The sequence below is a fragment of the Artemia franciscana genome, chromosome 19 (genome assembly GCF_032884065.1).
Source record: "Artemia franciscana chromosome 19, ASM3288406v1, whole genome shotgun sequence".
Classification (NCBI taxonomy): domain Eukaryota; kingdom Metazoa; phylum Arthropoda; class Branchiopoda; order Anostraca; family Artemiidae; genus Artemia; species Artemia franciscana.
The window spans coordinates 28324225-28344101 of NC_088881.1; the positions used below are offsets into that span (position 1 = coordinate 28324225).

Consider the following 19877-nt stretch of genomic DNA (forward strand, 5'->3'; position numbering starts at 1 on the left):
TCTGCTTTTTTTACGTTAAGGCCTAAGTGTTTTTTTTTATTACCTGATTTAATAGCTCCCTGGTTTGATTATAAAATGAGTTTAATTTCAGATAAGACTTTTAGGTTGGTTGAAAAGTACCCAAGAGGCTGTAGAAAATCAATACGTGCTTATGAACATGGTTTTCAGGTTAGGACGTTTTGGGAGGGACTTTTATATTGTCTTATTTACTAGCTCCCTGGTTAAATGAGTTCTAATTTCAAATAAACTTTCAGGCCAGTCAAACACTACCCAAGATGCTTTAAAAAGCAGTTCATGTACACCCGCAAATAATTCAAAGCTTCAAAAGTCTAATTTTCATCAAGATGGGCTTTTTTCTGACTCCAACTTGAGCAACTTGCTGGACGAATATCGGATGCCTTACTTTATCGATGGAAATAATATACGATATAACGAACTTTTAGACCCAATATATCCGACTATTAGCCGGGGGATGGAAAATCTGAAGATTGATGACGGAAAAAAATCCGATGAAGAAACAACATTTAAGGTATTCTATTTACTAACCTTTTAATTTTTTATTTTTTACATATTTAATATTAATTATTAACGAAAAAATCAACATTACAATATCCTTTTCAAACGCAAGGACATGATATAGAGGTGGGATAATCAAACAAATCGAAAAAAAAGATTAGCCTCAGAAGAGGTAAAAAAAATCGAAGCATAACTTTAACATTATGTACCCTGCTACAATTAACTTTACGCTTGACACTCAAATAATTTCTTAATTAACATCCATAAAAATTAAAATTCGTTGACAATATCTACTAGTAGTGGCAATTTAATACCATTTTTTGTGCTTGAAAGTACCATTTTAGGTGAGAGAACCATTTTAATACCATTTTTGGTAGCGTGAGAGAGGACAAAGACATCTGACAGAATAGATGGGAAATATATGATTGGGGCTATATATTTGCACATTAGGAGGTGGCGGGTTGTTGGTAAAGTATTTAGACAGTGTGAAGTTAGAAAACTATTCTTACTTCATAATATGCAGAACAATTATACCCAACACGTTTTTCACGCCCCCTACTGTGCAAATACATTGCCCAAATTTGTTTTTTAAGTATTATATGTTCATTGTATTCCGATATATTTCATTAGGATTACCCTAACTTCACTTCTTGAGTGGGGTTGCTATAACAGATAAGTACCCCATTTTATTCTGTCAGTTGAATATTCCTTTATTTTAATCAATAAAATCATATTTTGTAGACGACCGATTTTTAAACAACCTCTGAAGTTCAACTAATCACATCTATTTTTAATATCCCATATAACGAATTCCATAAATTTGTCTATCTGATAACCAGAGAAAATCGCTACCTAGGTGCCACCAAATTATTGACATAAATTATATTCATCAAACTTTTACTATGGGAATTAACCTCATTAACATATGTGGCTACACTTAGAAAAGAAGTGGACTTACCAGTACAAGTATTATCTGTTATAGCCATTTTTACATGTAAACACAAATACAGTACATTATATTAGCAAGCATTTTAATAACAATATTTTGGAAAACTCAGACCAGTTGAAGAATTGATAACTAATTATTTAGTATTCGCTTGTGTACTCATAAACTTAGTCCTGGGGGGGCAGGGTCTTGAAGACAAGGGAACTTAGGGTTGTCAAGGGAAAGTTAAAATACAAACAAAACTTAGAAACAATAGGGAAATTTTCTCATGGCAGAGGAATTCAATTCAGTGATTATTTCGTCCTTATGTTCAGGGGCCGTTTTCATATATATATACATATATATATATATATATATATATATATATATATATATATATATATATATATATATATATATATATATATATATATATATATATATATATGTATATATATATGTATATATATATATATATATATATATATATATATATATATATATATATATATATATATATATATATATATATAATGGGAACTTTAAAACTAAAAATGCTTTAAAAACTCTTATAACAGCACTATCATCCTTACTTCAACGAAGTTCAACCAGGACTAATAAAAAAAATTATGTGAGATGATAAAATTCATTATAACGAAATAGAATAAAATAATTGAATACAAGGCTTTAAAGCTAATCTTGCTTGTCTGGCAGCTAGACTTAAAGGCCTTTTTGTAACGGGTTCACAGCTATTATCTACTGGTTTAGTAAAACATTTGATTGATCATTTTTATTTAAATTCGATTATAAAAATTTAATGAATTATTATGAATTAAGAATAATTATTATTATCTTTTCGTTAACAGATAACCCATTCCTTTTGTCAATAATACAATTAACCGTATCTATTTATAGTTTTCACTTATAATTTTAAAATCACAAATTTCTTAAACTCTGGTAAAAGTAAAACCCCCGTGACTTGCTAAAGAAAAGTTTATCTAATACCATGTATCTGTGGCAATCACTATATTGGCGGAACTCATCAGAATCTAGGAAAATGGCTACACCAGCATAAAGAAGACATAGATAAAGTCTTACCTTCTAATAATTCTAATACCTCATTGATTCTGCTTTAGCTAGCCATATATTTTATAACCCCAGCCGCACAATACTTTTTGAAAAATCTTCTTCCATTAGTAATGAGTTTGGAATAAAACAGGTGGTTCCGGAATCAGTCGAATTTAGACTCAAAATAAATAATAATATTTCTTTAAATAGGGACTTGGAGGAATATTCATTAAATTCGTTATACTTAAATTTAATAGAAAATCATCTGACAAAATATTTCACTAAGCGAAAAGACAATAGTAGTGAACCCGTTACAAAAAGGTCTTTAAGGCTAGCTGCCAGACAAGCAAGTTTTGTTTTTTAAAGTTTGCATTTATTTATTTTGTTTTATTTCGTTTGAATGGATTTTATTATCTCACATCATTTTATATATCAGTCCTGGTTGTACTTCGTTGAAGTAAGGATGCTAGGGCTGTTTTAAAAGTTTATTTAAAAACACTTTTAGTTTTAAAGCTCATATTTTAATGTAAGTTTTATATCTATATTTTGTTGTTGCTGGTGTTGTGCTGCAGACGGCCCTTGGACATAGGGCCTTAATAATCACTGAATTGAATTCTATTGTCTTGAGAAAATTTCCCTATTGTTTCTAAGTTGTGGTTTGTTTTACATGGAAAGGCAGTGTTGTCTTCGTCGGTATTTACGAAAGTTAAGATGTTTTTGTGGGGAGGTTTCTTCGGACCGATCGGTTACCCATTTTCCATTCCCCCTGTGTGCGAATATCTTACTACCTTGTTTTAAGGGACTTGTGGTCAGAGTTGCCACATATAGCACGAAAGCGCTATTTTAGCACTATTATATTAATATCATGTGTAGCACTGTAATACGTGCTCAGGGTCACCAAAATGGTGCTGAAGTAGCCCAAAAGTGCTAATTTAGCACTATTATATTAATATCATGTGCAGTACTGTAATACGTGCTCAGGGTCACTAAAATGGTGCTGAAGTAGCCCAAAAGTGCTAATTTAGCACTATTATATTAATATCGTGTAGCACTGTAATACGTGCTCAGGGTCACTAAAATGGTGCTGAAGTAGCCCAAAAGTGCTAATTTAGCACTATTATATTAATATCATGTGTAGCACTGTAATACGTGCTCAGGGTCACCAAAATGGTGCTGAAGTAGCCCAAAAGTGCTAATTTAGCACTATTATATTAATATCATGTGCAGTACTGTAATACGTGCTCAGGGTCACTAAAATGGTGCTGAAGTAGCCCAAAAGTGCTAATTTAGCACTATTATATTAATATCATGTGTAGCACTGTAATACGTGCTCAGGGTCACTAAAATGGTGCTGAAGTAGCCCAAAAGTGCTAATTTAGCACTATTATATTAATATCATGTGTAGCAGTGTAATACGTGCTCAGGGTCACTAAAATGGTGCTGAAGTAGCCCAAAAGTGCTAATTTAGCACTATTATATTAATATCATGTGCAGCACTGTAATACGTGCTCAGGGTCACTAAAATGGTGCTGAAGTAGCCCAAAAGTGCTAATTTAGCACTATTATATTAATATCATGTGTAGCACTGTAATACGTGCTCAGGGTCACTAAAATGGTGCTGAAGTAGCCCAAAAGTGCTAATTTAGCACTATTATATTAATATCATGTGTAGCACTGTAATACGTGCTCAGGGTCACTAAAATGGTGCTGAAGTAGCCCAAAAGTGCTAATTTAGCACTATTTTATCACTATCACAGTCGATTTTGTGACTATAGCATCGAAAATCGCTCTGTAGCACGCAAATTTCGGCAATCGTAGCACTTTAGAAATCAACCTCGGTGGTAACCGTGCCCGCGATACAGATGTACAGATGTACATTTTTTGCTTCTAGTATACATTAAAGTCAATTCTTCAGTTTTTTCATTTAACAGAATGAAATTCAAACGCTATATTAAATAAGATTTGGACATTTCAGGCTCGTGCTTTGAAATATCTATTTGGAACTTCAAAGGACTTAAAATATTTTTAAGGAAATCAACTTCGGAAAGACCTTTAAGATGTGAAATCCTATACGTTGGCTGTAGCCCATTTTAATATGGTGGATGTAGCCCGTAGTTGAAAGTTGATTGATATAATAGAACAAAAGACCTTTATGATATCCAATCCTGAATGTTCGCTAAGCCCGTAGTTTAAAAGATGATTAATAAAAGATAAAATAAGATCTTATTCATCATGAAATACACATACAATTTTACATTTTACTATTCCCCAAAAGGCTCTTTGGCCTGTAAAGAAGGGGGAATATAAACGAGTCACTTCGGAAAGACCTTTAAGATGTGAAATCCTATACGTTGGCTGTAGCCCATTTTAATATGATGGATGTAGCCCGTAGTTGAAAGTTGATTGGTATAATAGAACAAAAGACCTTTATGATATCCAATCCTGAATGTTCGCTAAGTCCGTAGTTTAAAAGATAATTAATATAAGATAAGATAAGATTTTATTCATCATGAAATACACATACAATTTTACATTTTACTATTCCCCAAAAGGCTCTTTGGCCTGTAAAGAAGGGGGAATATAAACGAGTCACTTACTCAGAAAAAAATTAAAATATTACTTACTCACAGAGAGAAGAGCAAAAAGGAGAAGAAAAGAAAACATAAATAAAATAAAAACTATAGAAAACAAAACTAAATAGACTAATAGATTGAATAGACTAAACTAATTAAGTAGATAATTAGATTAGATAGACTCAAATGAAAAAACAATAATAATAATATATGTATGTATATATATATCTATATATATACGAAAAAAATAAAAAAAAGAAGATAAAATAACTTCTAAGAAGCCAAAGAATTTTTAACAATTTTTTGAACAAACCGAATGAGTGGCACCTTCGAGCTGATTCGGGCAACTTATTCCACACAATATGACTCGCAATTAAAGGATTAAAATCTGACCTTACACACGGAGTAAAAGGAATTTGAACATGATTTTTGGTATTGCAAAGGTTATAATTATTTTGATAAGAGATAAGATAAGATATTTATTTCAAAAAAATCACTATCACAATCCCTCAAAGGGCCGAATTCGGACTTCGGAGTCGACTAATAAAACAAACAAAGCAAAAAACACAAAGCTAATAATAATAAATAATCAAATTATGAGTCAAAAAAATAAATAAAAAAATATATAAGTCAGAAAAAAAAGGAAAGGGGACAAAAAAGTATAATAACACAGAAATGAACAAGAAATAAACATATATATCTACAAATTAAAAGGGACACTAAAAAAAAGTCCAAAAACTCACAAAAAAAAGAACGAAGCATAAAACACACGAAAAACACATATGAATTAAAAGGGAAACTAAACCAAAACAGCGGGAGGCAAGCAAATTAGTTTAACGACCTAAAGCACCTCACAAAAAAAAGAAGGGGGGGGGGAGGAGAAACCAGTTGGCTATTTTATTTATTTTTTCTGTGATGAAGGGGACAAAGGTTTTTTCATATCTGGAAGTAACGCAGCGAATGGGAGACAAAACTGGGATAGGCTCAGAAACAGCTCGAGGCTGTCGTAATCTGGATGGTGAGTGACGTTTGGGGAAAATACTTGCCGTCCGAGGGTTCGTTATTGCATTTTTTGAAAAACAGAGGCACAACGACGACCTCCTACGCTCAAGGGTTTCCAAACTAGCTTTTTTTAGGAGCAGAGAGTAAGGCACCTTGCCTTCTTTAAAAATTATTCGCAAGGCTCTTTTTTGGATTGACTCAATTTTGTCTGATTCTTCACGGGAGATGCCAGGGTGCCAAACTGGACAAGCATATTCAAGATGCGGACGGACAAAAGACGTGTACAACCTTAAGGAGTGGGAAGGGGGGACGCTATATTTATTTAGGAGCTTAAGGAGGGCGATAGACGCATTAGCTTTATGGATGATATCTTTAACGTGGATATCCCACTTTAAATTTGAAGAAATTGTGACTCCAAGTAATTTAACCGAGGATGCATAAATTTCAGGAGGGATAGGATTAAGAAAACAGGGCGAGGATTTGAGGAAACAAATCGGCATTATCATGGACTTAGAGGGGTTTACGGTCATATCTAGGTCCAAAGCCTCACTTCCAATTTCATTGAGAATACTCATAGGTACACGAAAGAATATAAAGTGACTCAAGATCTAGTAATGGGATTACTCTTGAACGATTAGTTTCCTTAATGAGGTATCTAGCTTTATTGTAAACCTTAGGAAGTAGTTTTAACAATGAAGGAAAGGTTGACATCCATACTATTGGACAGTAAGAAACTTAATATTGGATCAAGCAGTGAAAAAGGATTTTCAAAATTGATCCAGGGAAAATATGTTTAATTTTCCTTAAAATGCCTAGGCTCCTGCAAATCTTCATTTTGATCAAATCAATGTGACGTTTGAAAGATAAGTTTTCATCAGCAAGAATGCCAAAAAACGAACATGTCGATCTTTAGATCTATGAATTATCCCATGTGGCTGTTGAATTTCTGATAACTGAGGATAAATCTGAGAAACATGCGAAAATATCAAAAAACTGGACTAGGAAAAATTTAGGGTCAGATAATTAGCATCAAGCCATAAAATTATTCTCTAAAACAAATTTTCCAAATTTAATCGAAGCTCAGATTCGCAATTTCCCGAAGTGCCAAGTGTGGTGTCATCAGCAAAACAAACAAGGACATCAGAAGATGGCGAACTATAGTTGGCACTATGGGTAAGGGAAGGCTTAGGATGACAGAGCCTACAGCAATTAAAGCAATTAATATTTTGGCAATAGCCCGTAGGCGTTGGCTGTAGCCTGTAGTTTAAAATAATTATAAGGATTTTTAAATAGGAATAATTACTATTTTCTAACATCTTTGTTTCGGCGTGTTTACTTTATAACCTCTATTTTATATAGAAATAGAAGGGATCATCTTTTCAACTGGTTCTGTTGCTAATCTTGTGAAGTTGATATTGGTTTTGACCCTGAAAAACTAGAATTTACTGAGCCCTACAGCCCTGAACAACTAGACCTTTGCCATTAGAGCTTAATAGAAAGCTTAACAGATGTTTTTTTTTTTGTATCACCAGCTCAATTATATTGTATATTCTGTTTGATTCTTATCACCAGCTTTTTGCTATCAAAAAAATTCTTAAATTTCTCTGCGAAATTGACTATTTCAGAATTTGAACCTGGAATTGAAAAGGGAATCGCCCCCATCCTCCCGCCGAAAAAATCAATAAAAAAAACGGTCTCCAGGAAGCTTTGGATCATTTTACCTTGCTGTAATATCTTTATCTCAACATATATACCTTACATTTACAGTTAAGTTTCTGGAACCTTACATTTACATTTGTATATTACATATAAATGTAAGCTACCTTACATTTTAAATAGAAGATTTCAGATTCTGGGAATATCCAGATTTTTATATCTGTTTTCACTGTCTAATAAAAGGACTTATCTTCATTTGAACTTGTTTTTGTTTGTATTGTGAATATTGATTTTGCCCCTGAACAGCTAGACCTTAATGAGCCATAGAGCCTTGAACAAATCAAGCTTTGCCCCTAGAGCTTAATAGAAAGATTTACGAATATTTTTTTTTTTTGGGGGGGGGCAAGTGCAATTGCATCATATATTCTGTTTGAATCTTATTACCAGCTTTTTATTATAAGAAGAATGCTTAAATTTCTCTGTGGAACTAATTATTCCAAGGTCTGGACCTGGAATTTAAAGGGGAATCCCCCTCCTCCCCAAGTTTCAGTCCTAAAATCACGGTCTCCAGGAATCTTTGGATCAACAAATCATGTTCTAACATCTTTATCTCAACCTGGTTACCTTATAACCTCGATTTTAAACAAAAGATTTAAAGATTCATCTTCTTTTAAACTTGTTTTTGCTTGTCTTGTGAAGTTAATATTTCTTTTGTCCCTGAATAGCTACAGCTTAATGAGCCCTAGAGTATTGAACAACTCGAGTTTTACCCCTAGAGCTTAATAGAAAGTTTGACCGATAATTTTTTTCTAGGGGGAGGGCAAGTCCAATTGTATAATATAATTTGTTTGAATCTTAATACCAGCCTTTTGTAATTGAAAGAATGCTTAAGTTTCTCTATCGAACTTATTATTTTAAGGTCTGGACCTGGAATTGAAAGGGTAATCGCCCTCCTCTTCAAGTTTCAGTTCTAAAATCACGGTCTCTAGGAAGTTTTGGATCAACTTATCATGCTTTAATGTTTGAAGATTCATCTTCTTTTAGACAAGATTTTTCTTCTTTTGAGGGCAAGTCCAATTGTGTCATATAATCTGTTTGAATCTTAATACCAGCTTTTTATTATGGGAAGATTGCTTAAATTTTCATATGAAATTAATTATTTCAGGGTTTGGATGTGGCGAAATTGGTAGGTCTCAGTCTTGGCTGTAGTTTACGGAAGTTTGCAACGTCTGGAGATATTCTTCCCTTAATGTTTAAGCTGAATAGCTTAGTTGCTCTTCAAGATAATAGTGGAGATAATTCTTTGCATGCTGCCTTAACTCACAATCAGCAAGAGGCGTTTGGACTCCTTCTTGCTGCGGTGTCTTGTCGTGACAACCCTGGTGATATTTTAAACGTTTTCAACTTCAGAAGACTGGTAAGTTTTTTTTTTTTTTTTTTTTTTTTTTTTTTTATTTGGTAAAGATTTATCTTTTAAGCAATATATGGGTAATGTAACCTGTTCTTCAGTTTTATTTGTACAATAGTAAAAATGATTTCCTGTCAAAAGGATTAATTTTAGGACTTTTGGCTGTATAGACTTTACTTTCATAATAAAAGTTTTGTTATATTGATTTTTTTTTCACCTAGAGATTTTCCACATTTTTGTCACGGTGATCTGAATTTTTATATTGTGACGATTAAAAAAAAGAAGAAAAAACCAGATGAAAAAACTTTCAGAAGTGTTGGTGTTTATGAACTTGTAAACATCTTCCAGAACGATGTACTATACCGCTGTTGCGATATATCGCAACATTGTACCGGTATATTACTTTGTGTAGCAAAATCCAAGTAATATGATAAAGCTACCAAGTAAAAGAAAAGACTTCGAATAGAAATAATTAAATTGGTTTGATTGACCTAATTAAATTTAATTTACTTATTAACTAACTAATTTAACTAATATAATTAGCTAAAGTAACTTAATTAATATAGCTTAACTAAAATATAGAATAAACTTTGATGATAAAAAGTCTCAGTTGTATTGATTTTTCTATCAGCTAGAAATGTTTGGGCCCCTTCTTACAGCAGTGCAATATCGTGGCAACGCTGCTGTTGTTCTGAATGTTTTGAACTTGAAAATACTTGCATGTCTTTCCTGTTTTGTCAACATTATTCTTCAAAGTAATAGATGAGTGTTGAAACCTCTTTAGAATTTTCATATGTGTATCGAGAAATCGACATCTTGTTTCAGAAACGGGGTTGGTTTCAGAGTATCGCGGATTAAACTTTGATGGTTAATTCAGCTCAACAAAAAGAAAAGAAAAAGCGAAAAGTACAAAACTTCCAGATATAATGTTGAATTAAACTGAACTGTATTAAAATAAAATAGATAATAGACTATTTACACATTTAACAAGGATCCGCCGAAGAAGAAACATAGCTGCTGACATGGACGGGTACAACAATAAACATCCATAAATTCAACTAGATTAGTCTATAAAAATAAAATATGAAAAATCAATCTAAAGTAAACATCACACTAAAAATAAAATAAAAAAGCATCTACTATAGAGATGGATCAGTTATAAACAGACAACTTTCTAGGTATAGAAAAACACGAATTTTCAACACGAACATATAGGCCTGTTGCAATGTATGTTCAAATAATCAGCAATAAAACATATGTATTCTCATATATGTCAGTAACGTATGTTTATATATGAAACTTATAATGATCTGCACTATCTTCGTAAAAGATAAATAATTTTGTGTCTCACCTATCTTGGATAAGGGTTCACTTATCTAAACCCAATGTTTAGTGTGATCTCTTAAAAGTCGTCGTGTGTGCTTTATTGAGGGTTTACTGGGGAGACAGAGGTAATTAATGTTGTCAACTGGCGTGATTCTGGTATCACCGAGTGAAATATCATATGGAGGATCTTGCTTCCTGTAGAAATGCGACTTTCAACTAAATGCGTAATATCTACTTAGTATCTACTAATTACGTTGATGCCAGGGGGGAGGGCTAGGGGGTTTGACCCCCCTCTCTTCAAATGTTTTTCCAACTTGTAATTACTTATCAAAAATAAATATAAACAAACTTTGACGCGTTTTTTTAAAGTTTTTTGTAGCTTCCTTCCTCCAAAATATTCTGGATACGTTCTTGAAGACAGCGGTTACTTTAGCTATAACTTTAGAAAAGAGAAAAAATATCTAAAAAGTAACGGGGCCATTGGTAGTTTAGCTTAAGTGGCATTGAGATCCATGTCTGTCATGATATCCATACCTAGGCATGTAAGTCTGGCGATGTGCGGGTTTAGAGGTAGAATGTACTGCCAGATAAATGTGGAAACATGACACTGTAGCACAGATGATAAATTTAGCGTCAAAAGAAGCTTCCTAATTGGTAGATTTTGAAATCCTTGGCATTGAAACATACAGTTGAAACATCTTTTCATGACGGGAAAGCTAATGAAGAATCCAATGCTAGCTGTCAAAACTTGTTGATTATACAATATTGAAGATCCAATATTGAGGGCCATAGCAAGGGCCGAGGTAAATGATCTGGTCCGCTGGTTTGTTCTTGGTATTCAGATTGTTGTGCGGCAGAGGTCTTGCTAATACATGGATAATACGGACTATGTTAAAAAAATGATGAAAGAAGAGTGGTCATCTCTCTGGCTAAGTCCAATATTAAAACTGAGGGATAGAAACAGTACATCGGCGGATAACGTAGTAGTAGTAGTAGTAGTAGTGGTAGAACAATTTTATTGAAAATAATCATTTTTATATAATTGCACAACAAAAATGGAGCTTGCGAGGATGTCCTTAAAAAAAGAAAAAAAGGAAAAGAGTATGAAGCATGAAAACATTAACCGAAACCAACATAAGAATAAACGCATGGAAGGTGGGTAAAGCGTAAGGACATATAGAATAGGAGGCATATCGTTTTTTTTTGTAACTTAGTCAGTTAATGTAAACGATAACTGTGTGATGGCTCGCTAAGCCTTTCTCGGTTTCCTTTATAAGTTTTGTGTTGTTATCACCCCAGTTTTCATTCTAACCCCATCCATTATTCCAGTTCACGTTTTAACCCTAGTTTAAATTTCTAGCTGATCCATTTGACCCTATTTTACTTCCTCCTGCTATTAAACTAACCCCAACTTATATTTTTACCTCATATTTATAGTTTCTATTTTAACTCAATTCGTTAAATCCCAGTTAGCATTTGAATCACATCTGTATAACCCCAGTTTACGTTTTAGACTCCTCTCCATATTGCTGTGACGACCAACAATAGTGAAGCCGTAAGACTCTTATTACAATCTGGAGCTGATAGTGATCTAGTTGATAAAGATGGCAACACCTGTATTCACTTGGCATCTTCTGATCCATCTCTTTTCAACTGCCTTAAAGAGTTGCTCAATCCAAAGAATCGGGCTCAGTCTAATGCCAAATTTTCATTGGAGGCTAAAAACTATTCAGGTAGGAATCTTCTATTTGGATAAGATTTTTTTTATTTCTTTTAATGCTTAATGGATTACGTTAGTTTATTATACTTAGTACTAACAATACATTTTTAGGAAGATAAGGGTCTCTATTACTTTTAGTTTCAAATATTTCGCCACGGGGTTTGTCCTGACAGCTTTGTCTTGTGGATCCTCTCCCCCTCCCCCTCTGTGTAAAGGGACGACCGTAGATTTTTTCTATGGTGGTGATGTAGTTCTAAAACTTACTTTCAAGGTCACTGATTTTCTTCTGTGGGTTGATGAAGTTAGTATGACCTCAAATGGTTATAACAGTAGCTGAGGGGACAACAGCTCCCCTAATGCTTGGATAATTATACTTCACGTCAAATTCAAATACATTAGACGAACTCTTTTCTCGGAGCATTGGTGCATAATTAAAATTTTGAATTAAATAATCCTTTTTTTGTGTGGGTTGTAGCCCTCCAAAAATTTCGGGTAACCTTTGGTATTTAATGAGAAAGAATCTAAACCGTAACAACATTAAAAAGGAAGGAATCCAACATAAAAAATGAAAAAGAAAATAAAACCAATATGTACAATAGCAACCCCATGAAACCCCATGAAAGTTTTTTACTGTTTTAATAAGTAGAGTTGAGAGAAAGAGTCAAACTTTAGCGTAAAGAGCGGGGCGTTGATGAGGAAGCAGCCCCTTTCATATACGAAGCAATTTCTGTTCGTTTTAAGTTTTAATGTCGCTTCTTACTTTCAGTTAAAAAAACTTGTTTTTTTTTTTTATTTAATTTACATGAAAGGATTGCACTTCAAATCTTTTATGCCATTATTCTAAACAAAAAATGGGTACTCGTACCTCTAAAAGAGGGAGCAAAACAAACATGTAAGTAAAATCACTAAATTTAGATAAAAAAAAAAGCGTAGGTATTTTTGAAGACGATTGGCTTAAACTCAATTTACGATGATTTAGTCAGGTCAGATAAAGTAAGATTTGTTTCTCCCAATGCTTTTGACCTCTGTCGACCTGTTAATTCAAATAAAGCTAATGAACAGGAATCTAGGAAGTCAGCAGGAAGTGCTTCCGCTATTGCGTTGATAAAGATAAGAGCACTAAATAACACGTAGTTATTTTATTTCGTATATATATATATATATATATATATATATATATATATATATATATATATATATATATATATATATATATATATATATATATATATATTATATTTATGTATATTTATCGCTGGTTTTCTTAGTTATACTTTAGTATATCTGCTGATGACAGTCACTGTATATGTGATTGAAATATCAAGTATTTTTTAATTGTTTTTTTTTCACTGTCTGATAAAAGGATTTAAACTGTTATTTAATGAAAAAAAGTGGGTGGGTGAAGTCTATGTAAACAATACCTAGAATCAACGATACATCAGAATCAAATTTATCAGTTGATCGGAATCAATAATAAAATGAATTATTGTTTTGCCAAAAGTTTTTCTTTGTAGCCTTAGAAATTTGATTTTCTCTTACGCTCAAGCTTGTTAGGATGAGTTCCAATGACTTGCTCTGGTGGAGTTTATTTAGATGCATTTCATTTCTACGCTAGTAGTAAAAAAACGTATCTAATTGTATTTTCATATTACCTTGTATGTTTATTTTCTCTTCTAGAGGGCTGTAGCCCTTTGTATAAAAGTGTCTCAAAACAATGGCTAGAAGGAACTGAAATTCTTCTCCAAAGTGGTGCAAATCCGAATGAAAAGGACTGCAGACTAGGAAGAACACCCTTACATGCCGCTGTGGAATGTGCGTCATTAAGTTTAGTTCAATTAATTCTTAAGGTATGTACTTAAGGTATATAGTACTTAATAATACTTAAATATGTTTGTATGAGAATTGTAAAACCATCTTTCTTACTGCTATATAATTTCATAATGAAGTTTAGTTCAATTAATACATTTGGTGTATAATATTGATAATACTTAAGGTTTATAATAGTGTACAAGGTATATAACACTCAAGGTGTGTGTATGAGACTAGGAAGATTATTCAGCCGTAGAATGTTCACCATTCAGTTTAATTCAATTAATATTTAAAGTATGTACTTAAGGTATATAATGCTTAAGTAAGTGTGTATAAAAATAGTAAAACCCCTCTTCTTGCCGCTGCATAGTTTCATTCAGTTAAATTAATTCTTAAGGCATATAATAGTTTGTAAAAGTGCATATATTAATAATGTTACAGTTTGTAGTCTAAAATGTAACAATCGTAACTATGAGATAAGAACGTATAGTATAAGCTACAATTGTGGCTATTTAAGCTTATATAGTTGTGACATATTTAAGATTGCCTTACTATTGTTGCTGAAATTCAAGGCTGTAATGCCTTGTTTACTTGTTTTAGATTAGGGAACGCGTTAAAGTAACTGTTTTTGCCTCTTTTTTTAGTATTCTTTATCAGTTTGATGGGATAATCCTTGGAGCTATACATGGGAGGGTGGCAGAGGATGATCCTTGTCGGCCTCGAGTACCATGCTACTGTGATGAGTTGTCAGTAATAATGCTGGGAGGATGGGGTTAAGTTCGTGTACTTAGGAGATCTACAAGGACGGATTGTCACATTTTAACAGAGTAGGGTACGAAGGGAGAGCTAATTTCTGCATAGTGCTCTTTTGGGGTTCAAGTACGACCAACTTCTGTAGAGTAGGGCTCCCTGAAGTCTTTTAATCAGGACATCTACCAGGAAAAGTTGATCAACCTAAGTCAAACTTGAGTAGGAGCAACTTCTCATTACATTGTGTTCCTTTTAAAGGAGAGGAAATAAAAGAGGGTCTGGAACCTAACAAGGCTGTAATGACGTTTAAATGTGACTGGGCCAGCTATTCGTTTTGCTTGAAAATTCTTCTGTAAAAGCGGTCAAGTATGATGATAGTATTCAAAACTAAATTGTATCTGCTGCGAGTTCCCAGAATGCATAAGTATTAGGCGTAATACTCTAGTACCAAGAAAAAAATTATTTCCAAAAAGTATATCGAAATTTTTTCCAACAAGTTTATTTGTTATTTTCAAAAAGGTCATAAATTACTTAATAAAGTGTCGTATTTTCACAAATTGCATCTTTCGTTATTCCAAAGTCAAGCTACGGTAACCCATTCTTTGCAGAATAATTCCTCCATATCCCTATTCGGATTTTCCAGGGCATTAAATCCTCAGATAAAAAGACTTCTACCCAGTATCTATCTATCTATATATATAAAAATAAGTTGTCTATGTGTTTGTGTGTGTGTGTCGAGTGACGTCATGTTTGTGTGTCGACTGACGTCATGTTTGTCGACTGACGTCATTATAAGGATTGAGCTGTATGAGTCATGAACTTGTTTGCCGACTGACGTCATGTTTGTCAACTGATGAAATTACATACCGGGACACAAATGACGACCGGGACACAGGGAATATAAATGACGACCGGGAACCTCAAAGAGTAATTACAGACTGGGACACCCGGGCACAAATCACGACCGGGACACAGGGAATATAAATGACGACCGGGACACAGGGACACAACTACAACGGGGACGCCGGGGGCACAGGCGGGATATATAAATGACGACCGGGACACAGGGATTGTTCGAATAGAAATTACAGACCGGGACACAAATGACGACCGGGACACAGGGAATATAAATGACGACTGGGACACTCAAAGAGAAATTACAAACTGGGACACCGGGACACAAATGACAACCGGGACACAGGGAATATAAATGACGACCGGGACACAGGGACACATCATTAGAATAATGAGGCATAGATCTGAATACGGATTGTTTTTCCCATGGACAATTATATGTTGCATGTTCAAGAGTCAGTAAGCCTGACAATCTATTTATATGCACAGACAATGGGACAGCGAAGAATGTTGTATATTCGCATGTTTTACGTAGTTAAAAACATATATATATATATATCTATCTCTATTCACAGGTGGGACACAGGGACACAACTACAATGGCGCGTAACTAATATGGCGCGTAACGACTTACGCGCGCGGGGGGGGGGGGGGGCTTGGGGGGTTGCGAAGCTCCCCACCAAGTAGGTGTTGGGGTGGCGCGAAGTGCCACCCCAACAGCTAGTGTTATCTATTTGTTCCTGCCAGTGCATGTTAAATACATCTTACTCACTGCTCTATCTGTCAGTCAGTTCTACGATGGTATGATTTGTACATGTTTAGTGCCTTATCTTGTATTATGACAAGAACTGCCACTGCTTGTTAATTATATCTTACTCACTGCTCTATCTGTCAGTCGGTTCTACGATGGTATGATTTGTACATGTTTAGTGCCTTATCTTGTATTATGACAAGAACTGCCACTGCTTGTTACTTATATCTTATTCACTGCTCTATCTGTCAGTAGGTTCTACGGTGGTATGATTTGTATATGTTTAGTGCCTTATCTTTTATTATGACAAGAACTGCCACTGCTTGTTAAATATATCTTACTCACTGCTCTATCTGTCAGTCGGTTCTACGGTGGTATGATTTGTATATGCTTAGTGCCTTATCTTTTATTTTGACAAGAACTGCCACTGATGGGCATGATCGTGTAAGGCGTTTGACAATTAAATCATTTCAGTCTGATTTAAGTATAAAATTTGGAACTATAATTATATTTTCAACTCCTGTCCAACCTCAATAGGACTTGAAAGCTTCTTTAATAACCATTAGTAACTACTCCCTGTCTAATTATCCTACTCAGTGTCGAATTTTTTAGTCAAATAGTAAATGGCAAATGCTCTCGAGGTCATAGTTTTTAGAGGTCATAGTTTTTCATATTGTTTTAATTTTTAAAGGTCTTAGAGTAACAAGATGAATAGGATGTCGTGTCAGTGCCAACCAGGCAAAATTCCATCTTAAGCCTGAGCAATGTGCTTAAGTTGGCTTAAAACCAGAAACCAAGAAATCCTCTGGACCTTAAGTTGAATCATTAAGCCTGCGTAAATAAGACTTTTATGTACGCCTTTGCCCATCTGGGTCACCATAAGATTTTCAGGGCCCGAGGCTGTTCTGTGGACAAGGGCCGGGGTTGTGCTCTAGGTAAATTATATCAGACTTAGTATATATCCATCTATTGAAAAATTATATTACGACATGGAAGCAAATTACAATCAACTGGCATTCTGAAATTGTTTTAATTATGTTATCAAACAAACAATACCCAGAAGAACCGTCCATTATTCAAAATCCTCTGCAATGCTGTCCTCTGCCGCCCTCGAGGGGTGCCAATCTTTGAGGCCAGGTTGCTTTCAGTCAATGTTTTGACTAGACCATTTCGTAATAGGTGCACCCCAACACATTATTGAGGCTGCACGATCAGGATTTCTCTTCATTGGATAAGGAGGGAGCTTACAGTGGAGTAAGGACTCACCCTAATCATGAGAACAGCCCGACCTATATACCAAATAATATGAAAAAAACTTCGTTTTCTTAAAGAGTTAAAGAGGCTGCGTCCCAAAGTCGAACCTTAAAACGTACAGGAATTAGAAGAGGCAGTTGGGGGGCTGCCGCCCCCCAAACCCCCAGCTTTTAAAGACTCTTTTGGACAGGTTTTTTTTGTGGGGGGACTTCATTGTTACTAATTACTAGTTTCGGTGCAATGGTTCTCCTGTCCTCTTGTGTTTAACATTTTTCGAAGTTATTCCATTATTCATTCATTTCAATTATTTTTTAACTAAAAGAGGGCCTTTCCGAAGCCAAGAGCGGGGGGTTAGCAAAAAAACAAAAAACCTGTACAAAAGAGTCTTTAAAAGCTGGGGGTTTGGGGGGCGGCAGCCCCCCAACTGCCTCTTCTAATTCCTGTACGTTTTAAGGTTCGACTTTGGGACGCAGCCTCTTTAACTCTTTAAGAAAACGAAGTTTTTTTCATATTATTTCTGTACGTTTTTCTACAATCCATGGTGGATGTAATTTAATAATTCCTGTACTCCTCGTACAGGAGTACTCCTCGTACAGGAATTAGGAGAGGAACCCCCCCCCCCCTCCCCCCCCGCTTTTAAATCATTGTATAAAATAGAAAAAAAATAGATAGAATGACCGAAATGTTTCTTTTGCTCATAAGAAGCTAATATTCTGTTATCTCTCAAATGATAAGCTGTCCAGGTGTTATCAAAATTTTTTTGATGTTGTGAAAAAAAACCGCCCGTAAGGGACTTGAACCCATGACCCGAGGATTAAAAGTCTCACGCTCTACCAACTGAGCTAATAACTTGCATATGTGTAAATATAACTTCTCAATAGCTTTTAAAAATTTCAAATTAACATGGGCTCTTATGGAGAGAAATCCGTTAATTAAATAGCTAATGGGTGGTTTCTGGAAAACAGGGAAGGAGTCATCGGATCAAGCTGAAATTTCGCGGATAAGCTCCTGGGCCGTAGGGGACCTTAACTTGTGAATTTCAGCCCGATCGGACAACGTTAAAAGGGGTGGGGGGGTTGGAGGGTCGAAACTTTCGGGGGGTTAAGATTTTCCTACGAAACTTTCATGGGCACTTACTCGGAGAATTCCGCATCGAACGAGTCTTCGTACACCCAGATCCGATGTCGGATGTGACCTGTAGGCGTCTAGGAAAAAAAAGTAAATGAATTTTAAGTGGCTATGCGTGGTTTCTGGAAAACAGGGAAGGAGTTATCGGATCAAGCTGAAATTTCGCGGATAAGCTCCTGGGCCCTAGGGGACCTCAACTTGTGAATTTCAGCCCGATCGGACAACGTTAAAGGGGGGCTTGGGTTGACAGGTCGAAACTTTCGGCCAGATTTTCCCCGTGAAGAAAAAGTTGGAGGGGGATGAAATTTTGCAGGTTTCTTAGTTGGAGCTCGGGCTACGAAATGCATCCCTCCCCATCCGTCTGCGACCACTGGAACCGAAGATCGCTTAACATTGTCGTGTGTCGCCTCTTTATAGAGGCACGAGTGTGCCTCCTTGACATCTTCTCGTCAGTAAGTAAGCGTCTTAGTAAGCAATATGGCGTTTCCTTCTTTATGCTGTGTCGGCTTTATTGATTTTTTTTTTTTTCTATTATCGAATGTAAATTTATCGTGTATTCTTAGGTTTTTTTACAACACGGGTGTCTTGGAACATTTCGTTTATTGCAAATTTAACGGATCTATTTTTTTCATTTCTAGTGCAAGCAAACCAATCCAAACATACAAGCTTATGATGGAATGACTCCTTTACATTTGGCAGTTATGAATCGTAACAAAGAAATTTGTATTGAGCTGATGAGGTTTGGGGTAAGTTTTTTTTTTTTCAATTTCTTTATTTTTGTAAGACACTATTTGATTTCTGCATCTGAAAGATTAGAAACCACTAAGTAGACCACCAGGCGACTGAGTAGGAATAAAACTGATATTTAATTTTGGATGAAAAGTGAGGTTATATTATCGTATAAGTATGCATTATCGCTCTCTGTATAAGTCATACTCTTGACCTATTGCTGGACACAAATGCTATTTGCACGAGCTCCTGAAACCCACCTGGGACATCTTCAGAGATGCCACTTGGATAGGCCACCATTTAGGGCCCTATCCAAAATGGGGCCTTAATAGTGAACTGTAACGACAATTGGGTAACTTTGCAACCTTTCAATGAGAGATGTGATGTGTCTCCAATGTCTGTTTTCT

The 19877-nt window shown here is 34.8% G+C and overlaps 1 protein-coding gene across 1 annotated transcript in view; it reads left to right on the forward strand.

Moving 5' to 3' along the window:
* The window catches only part of LOC136039518 (nuclear factor NF-kappa-B p105 subunit-like), a 152139-nt gene that overhangs the window by 114819 nt on the left and 17443 nt on the right, over positions 1-19877 (forward strand). Inside the window, exons 12-16 of the mRNA XM_065723316.1 lie at positions 255-529; positions 8906-9157; positions 11988-12207; positions 13872-14041; positions 19380-19487. Coding sequence (XP_065579388.1) covers positions 255-529; positions 8906-9157; positions 11988-12207; positions 13872-14041; positions 19380-19487 — 1025 coding nt within the window. The remainder of the gene's footprint in view (positions 1-254; positions 530-8905; positions 9158-11987; positions 12208-13871; positions 14042-19379; positions 19488-19877) is intronic.